Source organism: Alligator sinensis, unplaced genomic scaffold (assembly GCF_000455745.1).
Source record: "Alligator sinensis unplaced genomic scaffold, ASM45574v1 scaffold78_1, whole genome shotgun sequence".
NCBI classification, from domain to species: Eukaryota; Metazoa; Chordata; order Crocodylia; family Alligatoridae; genus Alligator; species Alligator sinensis.
In genome coordinates this window covers 287,762-296,447 of record NW_005842171.1, presented here as the reverse complement: position 1 = coordinate 296,447, position 8,686 = coordinate 287,762, and the positions used below count along the sequence as shown (strand labels likewise).

Sequence of the window (8,686 nt, the reverse complement as noted above, 5' to 3'; positions counted from 1 at the left end):
CCTTACCATAAAGAAGTTCTTCCTGATGTCTAACCTAAATCTGCTCTCAGTCAGTTTGTGGCTGTTGTTCCTAGTTACCCCAAGGGGTGCCCTGGTAAACAGAACATCTCCTATTTCTTGCTGCCCCCTCCCCCCAGCGATGAATTTGTAGGCAGCCACAAGATCACCTCTCAGCCTTCTCTTGCAGAGGCTGAAGAGATCCAGGTCCCTCAGTCTCTCCTCATAGGGTTTTGCCTGCAGGCCCCTAACCATAAGAGTGGCCCTCCTCTGAACCCTCTCAAGATTCTCTGCATCCCTCTTGAAGTGCAGCACCCAAAACTGGACGCAGTACTCCAACTGCAGCCTGACCACTGCCACATAGAGGGGAAGTATCACCTCCCTGGACCTGTTCGTCATGCACCTGCTAATGCATGATAAAGTGTGGTTAGCTTTATTTTGGTACACAGATGACTTATATTCATCTTGGAGTCAGATATGACTCAGAGATCGCTTTCCACTGCTGTACTGCTAAGACAGTCCTCCCCCAGCCTGTAAGTGTGTTGGTGATTCCTTCTCCCTAGGTGCAGCACTTTGCACTTGTCTTTCTTGAACTGCATCCTATTCTGTTCAGCTCATTTTTTCAACCTGTCGAGATCCACCTGGATTTGTTCTGTACTGTCTAGTGTGTTAACTGTACCCCATAATTTGGTATCATCCACGAATTTGGGCAGAGTGCTCGCCATGCCCTCATCCAAGTTGCTGATGAAGACATTGAATAGCACAGGTCCAAGGATCAAGCCTTGGGGAACCTCACTGCCCACATCTTTCCAGGTCAATACCAACCCATCCACCACCAATGTCTGGGTGCAACCTCTAAGCCAATTTGCCACCCAGCTGACAGTGTAATCATCTATGTCACAGCCGCTCGGTTTATTTATGAGAATAGGATGAGATACCATATCGAAGGCCTTCTTAAAATCCAAGTAAATGACATCTACCTCCTCTCCTGCATCTAAGGATTTTGTGACCTGGTCATAAAAAGAAACAAGGTTAGTCAGGCAGGATCTACATGCTGTGAATCTGTGCTGGTTGCCCTTCAGCATTATTTTTCCTGCCTGCTGGACCCCCACAAATGTGATCCTTAATAATTTTTTCAAAGGTTTTGAAGAGCTCAGCCTTGTCCCCCCTATCTGTCATTAATTGCCCTAGTTTGTCCTATAGGGATCCTATGCTACCCTGTGCCTTCTTTTTACTCTCTATATACATGAAAAAGGACTTTTTGTTGTGTTTAATTTTTGTTGCCTATCTAAATTCCATTTCTGCTTTGGCCTTTCTAACTGCCTCCCTGCAAGTGCAGGCCAAGTAGGTGTACTCTGCCTTGGTAGCTACCCCTTGCTTCCACAGCCCATATGCCTCTTTTTTTGCCCCTTGGCTTTCCTGGATTTTCCTGTTCAGCCGAGAGGGTTTCTTGGCCCTTTTTCCCCCTTTCCTGTGCAATGGGATTGCCTTCTGCACCCAAAGGATTGCTTCCTTTAGAAATGACCACCCTTCCTGGACTTCCATCTCACCAATGCTCCTATTCTTCAGTGCCTCACTAACTAATCTCCTGAGCACAATGAAATTAGCCTTTCTGAAGTCTAGCACTTCTGCCCTACTGGTTATCTTTTCCACCCTGTGCCAGATAGTGATTTCAGTCAATTGATGGTCACTGTTCCCTAGTTACCTTGTGTCTGTAGATCTCCCACCAGCATCCCCTGTAACCATCACCAAGTCCAGTAAGGTGTTTCCCGTATTGGGACCGTATACCTCCTGTGTTAGGTGAAGGTCCTGTATGCAAGTTAAGAACCTACATGAATGGTTGAATCTAGCTGACTGCTTCTCCCAGCAGATGTCAGGATAGTTTAGGTCACCCATGACAACCATGTCCCTTATCGATACAGCCTCTGAGAATTGTCTTAGAGAATTCCAGGTCCAGCTCATCCTCCTGATTCATAGATTCATAGATGTTTTAGTCGGAAGGGACCTCAGTAGATCATTGAGTCTGACCCTCAGCCTGCATGGTGGTGGCTGTGGCTTCCTCTACTGCACTCTCCTCCAGTGCTGCCAGAGCCTTCTATCTATTCCCCAGTTGCACTGGGAAAGCTGTCTCAGCAGCACGATGTCTGGCTCTAGAGGTGACCATCTTCCATTCATCTGCATCAGGTCCCTCATGTGTTGTCTCTCCATCAGATGTCTGATCCTGCAAAGTATGAAAGTACCTATCAATCTCATCCTCTGCAGCCCTGATCCCCTGCAGCCTGCTAACCTCTGCCTGGAGTTCTCTCACCTGCCCCTCCAGGGTCTCAAGCAGGGCACACCTGGGACAGGTGAGGGGACTCCTGGGACCCCCACTGCCACCAGGCCCCAGAGGTACTGTCAGGCAACCCCTGCAGACAGGGGGCCAGGGCACCACTGACCCATCCAAGGGCCCCATGTGGGTGGAGGCCTCAGAGGAGCCCCGGGTGGGAGGTGGCATCGGAGCAGTGTCTCTGGCTGCACGCCGTGCCATAACTCCCATTGAAAGACTCCTTTTTCATTCACCTGAAGTCTCTGTCCGATGCTGCCTCCTCTTAGAGTTCAGGCCCCTCTTGTGCAAACTCTGGCGCTCCCCTAAAGAGCACACCTGTTTGCTTGGCCTGTTCATATGGCTCAGGAGCTTAGCTCCTTCCTGGCTTGGCTATATGGGGATGGGAGGATGGAAAAACCCTACCCGATTCCCTACAGCCAGCAGGGACATCAATGGAGCCCTAGAGGGGGTAACATCTGAGGCCAGCTGAAAAGCTGGGCATGCTCAGCAGAAGTGTTCCACCTTCTTGTGTATGCTGGGCCAATATACCCGCTGCATTAAACGGGACTCCATCTTAATCTCTACCCAAATACCGCCCCCCGCCCAGCCGCATGAGTACGTGAGCAATGTGCAATAGGGCTTCTCTGTACATCTGGGGCGCCAGCACCTGTGCACCTCTGTTCCAATGAAGCATATCAGGTCTTAGCTCAAAGTACTGATAAGTCGCCATCAGTTCTGTGCACAGTGCCTCCCTGTCTTGCTTCACTATCCCCATCTTGTAAACATGGCAAAAAGTGGATTCTCTGGCTTGTTCATCCCAGAATTGACCCTCTGCATTAACCTCTCCTGTTGCTGCTTTTCCTCTATCCCAGAGGCTGGTTCATCCCCAGTCAGGCCCTCTTCCTGGGTCTCCTGGATTGTCTTCTTCCATATATGCACAGCCCTGTGCTCCAGGGCTTGATCTATCACCTTGTGAAAGTAAGGCTAGTCCTGCCCCAAAAACATGGGGCACAGCAGCCTCTGTGCTAAACCCACTGCTACTTTTTCCATTTTGCCCATTACAGTAGACATTACCCACTGGAGAGGGTGGGGGGGGCAGTATGTGTAAGTTGCCCTGTGCATGCATACCATGCTGACCATGGTATCTTCTTTACCCATCTGTGGAGGCTGTGGCAGAATGCCATCTCTGTCTCTCCCCAAACTCTATATTCAGGCGAATGATCAATCTGATAATTTGGTTACCATGGTCATTGCAGAGGGCAGACACCCCTGGCCCCATCAGCTTCAGGTAACCCTGAGTTGTAACCTGAGCTGGATACATTCTTGAGTGAGGGAGAAACCTGCTTCCTCTGCCTGCATGACTGGCCTCACACACTTGGGTGGGGGCTTAAACTCCCTATTATTCTAAGCAATGTCATCATGACTGGGAGGTGGCTAGAGACGCTGCCAGTCTATCTGGCAACCAGTGATGCATTTCAAATTGGTTGGCTGGCAGCCAACAACTGCTGGCCTTCATTGGATTAGGTAAGTGAGGTCATACAGTCTATATAAGTTAAGGACTGCCCAGGAAGTGGGGCAGCAGTCATGATGAAAACTCTCAGAGAACCTGGACCATCTGAAACTCTCTCTCTCTCTCAAAACTTATGATCAATGATCTGCTTGCCTCCAGAGGCAATCTCCACCTGCTTCTGGATGATACTTGTGAGTAGGCCACTTGAGATCTAACTAGATATATAGCTTGCAGTAACTCGGATGTGTGGTCAAAGGCTACCATGCCACTGTTTGCTCTAATGTATTTCTCTGACACTGCTCTACCCTGTACCCTGTTTCAAACCTACTCCTTGTAACCAGTAAAGTTCTCCTCTGTACCTAGTGTGGAAGACTTATTGGGAGAGGGTCTAGATTATGCCTTGGGGGTCCCCTTGGTTCAGCTAACTAAGGGAGACTACTATTTGTAATTCAGACTGTGGGAAGCACCCCAAGTTCTTGCAGTGGGTCAAGTACCCCTCAAGGACTATTAGGCCTGTGTTTCCCAGGGAGCACAGGGCCAAGATCAGTCCAGACCCTGGGTGGTGGTGGTGTTACCCCCAGGCTTGCGGATGTGCTTCAGGAAGGGGGTCAGCCAGATGTGAGGCGCCCCCAGGGAAGCACTCAGAGCCTGGAAGGTGGTCAGGTGCAGTGAGGTAGGTGGCTAAATGCAGGAGCACCCCCTACTGGCCTGCCACAGGGGCAGCAATTCATCCTTTATTGTAGCCTGTGCACACCCAGAATCCACCACAGGAAGTATTATTAGGTCTCCTAATTTAGCATCAACCATTGGTCTTGGTACTCTGGTTGGTCCCATTTGCCGGCCAAAGCTGCAATCCATTATTTCTTTGTATGGACTCTTTGGGGATTTTTCACCCTGGCTGTGGTGTAGTCCTTTCCAGGGGCATCCTTCTTGTATTTTCCATGGACAGTTACGGGCCATATGCCCAAGGCCTCTGCATCAATAGTACACAATTTCTCAGGTCCCCAAGCCTCTAAACGGATGGAACTGGTTTAGAGGCATTTCCAGTTTTCTGGATGCCAGGTCCTGTCTCTTGGTCTCCCAATAAGCCTCCCCTTCAGCTCCCATAAAGCCTCAGTGAGGTGGAGAGCCTCTTCCACCATCTGAGGCTGCTGCTTCCAGATCCACTTTTGTATGCCCTCCAAATCAGCAAGGAATTGCTTTAGGGGGAATAGGTTCAACACCTCTGGCACAGTCTTCCCCTCTGGTTGAACCCATCTCTCAATTAAATCCCTCAGTGCCTGGGCCAGTATCCTTGGCCATTTGTCTTCCCATTGCTTCTTGACACACAACCGTTGTTAATAACATTCTGGTGCGCTCTTAAGTTGGTACAATATGGCATTCTTTACTTGATAGTCATTCACCTAGGCTCTGGACAGGTCCCTATAAGCTGCCTGAGCTGGGCCTAACTGATTGGCCCACCGGTTTTAGTCCCAACCAGCAGCCAGTGTGACTCTCTTGAAGGTCTCTTAAGTATGCTTCAACATCATTGTCTGCCATCATCTTTGGTACTCTGACCCCTTTGGTGGCCCAGATCACCGTGGCTTGTTGTGCCTCTTTTTTTTTTCCTCCGTTCAGCTCCTGTTGTCTATTCAATAGCATGATGCGGGCCTCAGCCTCCTGGGACCGTACGCTCACCAGCTCCTCCATTTGTGTTTGCTGTCCATAAAACAACTGTATCACTAGTCCTCAGGCTTGTTGCCAATTCTGGTGGACCCCCCCCGTTCCTGTTGGTGGGTTTATGTCCATCTCATCAAATGGCTCTCTTTCCCAAGATTGGCCTCATTCTAAGTTTCCCAGCCAATGCACCACTGTAAGCGGGTGCATCCAGGGACGTCTCAGTGGCTCACACCTCCACTTCTAGATCACTTCCCACTCGCCTGCCATACTTTCACATTTCAGTAGGTGAAAAGCAAAAAGGGAGATGAGGAGTTATCCAAAATCAGCAGTATGACGCGAGGACAAAGATTTTCTCCCTGGCTTATCGCTCTTAATTTTATAAATCCCATGATTCCTCAATTAATCATCTGTCATATATCTGTTTATTAATTCAATAAGTTATCATCTTTACCTTTGAATGATTAGTTTACTGCTCACCGGCTTATCAACTTAATCAACGATCCTTATAATTCAACATTTTAATAGTCCATTCCCTTAACTCAATTGATGATCCTCTTATACCTTATCAATAATTTTATAGCCTGCCAGCTTATCAGTTCATTCACCTATCTTCTGGGGAAAGCTTACCGTCTTCACTGGTCTCATCTCAATCACTTGGTAGTAAGACTTCCTGGCCCCAGCTCTAGCCCCGGCCTTGGCACCAGCTCTGGGTTCAGCTCTGGCTCCAGCTTACACAGTACTTGAACTTCCCATGCCTTCCTCTCTCCAAGGATGAGCAAGTGTGGCAGCCACCCCTTTGAAACTCTGGTGGAACTCCCAGGAGCCAATGGGAGCTGGCTTTTGCTGCACGTATTTGCCTGCCACCCAGATCAGCCCCTGCCAGCATCCAGGCAGTGACAGTGCAAAAGTCCCCAGGTAAGTCTCTGAGTGAGCTCCAGTCTGGCTAGCATTCACGGACCATAACAGGACCCGGGACCAGTGTCCTATTACATGCTGTATTAAAGCTTAAAATGGTACGTAATAATTTTCATTACAACTTTTGTATTATTTAACACATTTGTGACTAGTTTAGATGCCTAGAACATTTCTGATAAATCTGTTATGGAAATAACTGAGAGGGTAATTACTCTTTTTTTTTTCTAATTATAGAATGAAGAAAAGTATTTAATCAAAGATAAAGCTGTTGACATTTGTCACTCAGAGAAAACAGCATCCGAGCCTGAAAAAAAACCAATAAAAAATGAGATGAACAACAAAAGAGCTTCCATAGCAACAGTGAGCAAAGTGGATATTGATATTTTGCTGTCTGAAACAAGGAACTGTAAGAATGACTGTTCAGTGCAAGATAATAAAATGGGCAATTTAAGTATTCCTAGTGATGCAGGAATTAAAGTAAAACCTAGTGGCCCACAGATGGAGGACAGTGGACTGCAACAAAACATAAACCCAGGTTTGGAAGCTGAAAGTGGGGATCCTAAAAAGTTACCTGTTGGAGTCATAGATGAGAGTCACAATACTCTGAAGCTCATGCAAACCATCTCAGGAGACCAAAAGCAAATTGACAAGGTAATTTTTTTAAGGCTTAGACAAATGTTTTCAAAGTGTAATTGTTGGACATCGGGGGGGTTTTAGAAAGCAGTACAAATCTGCTGCACATAAGTGCCACCTCAGGCACTTCAATAAGGACATGGAAAAACTTGAGGGGGTCCAGAAAGAGCCACCTGTATAATCATGGACTTGCAAGGTAAGCCATACGAGGAAAGGCTGAGGGACCTGGGCCTCTTTAACCTAAAGAAGAGAAGGTTGAGAGGGGACTTGATAGCGGCTTACTGCTATATCAGAGTAGTGCATCAGGAGCTCAGTGAACAACTGGTCACCAGGGCACCCCTGGGGAAGACCAGGACCAATGGATATACAAACTCCTGGAAGGTCGCTTCAGGCTTAATACCAGGAAAAACTCCTTCGCAGTCAGGTTGTCCAGACTGGAATAAACTCCCTCCAGAGGTGGAGCAGTCACCTACCCTGGTGGTTTTCAAGAGGAGACTGGACAGTCACCTCGATGAGGTCACTTGACCCCGGTTGTCTTTCTGCTTCGAGCAGGGGGGCTGGACCTGATGATCTGCGAGGTCCCTTCCAGCCCCTAACAGTCTATGAATCTAACATGGCAGGGCACTACAGATCGAGGTCTTGAGGTACTTTAAGCAGTTAGGAGCCCTAGTAGCTCTGTAGCATTGCACCCACATACCTTAATGGTTCAAATTTGTTGTTCTTGCCTAGAAGCAAATTTCTTTCTACTCCTGCTATGAAGTGATGAGGTAAGAACTTTTTGGAGATATTTGAAGCAGGATATACTTCCCTCTTGGCCATATTCACCCCTTATTTGTATGTTAGAGAGAGAGAGAAAGGAAGGACAGCTTAGCAGAAAACTGATTAAAGAAGATGAAAGATAGGGAAGGAAAGTAAAAGAGTGGGAAAGACTGAAGGGAAGTAGAAAAAATTAAGAGAAAGATGAAAAGGAAATATAAAGTTAGAGCAAGGGAAAAGGGAAACTGCTTAATGGAGATAAGAGACTTTATTAAGAGGAAAGAGGGAAGTAATGAACAGAAAAGAAGCGAGGCTCTTAAAGAAAAATACGTTGGGTGGTGGGTGGAGAAGTATTCTGGAGAATCAGTCCCTGTAAAGAAATGTCATGGCCCAGCCTCCTTCCCAGGTTTTTTCCTGTCTTAGGTGGTTAATGATCACAGACATACAGGCCAGTGTCCTATTCCCTGCACTCCTTTAACACATTCTACCAAGTGAAAGAACTAGGGGGAGTCACTGGCCTTGCAGTCCTCTGGTGTCAAACACTTGGGCTCTTTAAAAAAGTATATTAAAGCATAACTGAGTTTCCTGTTACACTTGCCTTGGATTTCAATGTAAAAAATCTGGTCTCCTGGCTGTGTAGCCTTCAGTTCTATCTAGTCACACACTAAAGAACATTGTTATATTTAATTGATGATAGATTTTTTTTATCAACTTTTTTTCATGAGACAAATTGCATTACTAATACTTAACACTTTTACAATTGATCTGCTTTAGTCTAAACAAAATTCAGTCCGTTTTTAAGAGGCAAAGATTTTAGTGGGTGATTTATTGGATCAATTGCATGGTTAGTTGCTATATAGATATCACACACAAAAAAAAATCCCTGCGTCTCCCCTGTTTTTTGGACT

At 47.0% G+C, this 8,686-nt stretch overlaps 1 protein-coding gene across 18 annotated transcripts in view; it reads left to right on the top strand.

Annotated features, from left to right (window-relative positions):
• NEK4 (NIMA related kinase 4) overlaps positions 1–8,686 on the top strand; it is a 56,510-nt gene that overhangs the window by 32,210 nt on the left and 15,614 nt on the right. For all 18 annotated transcript variants that reach the window (XR_003094567.1, XR_003094566.1, XR_003094569.1 and 15 more), the window contains one exon: positions 6,624–7,040. Coding sequence is in view for 14 of the 18 variants with exons in the window: in XM_025206779.1 (XP_025062564.1) it covers positions 6,624–7,040 (417 nt within the window). In the remaining 4 variants the exon portion in view is untranslated. The remainder of the gene's footprint in view (positions 1–6,623; positions 7,041–8,686) is intronic.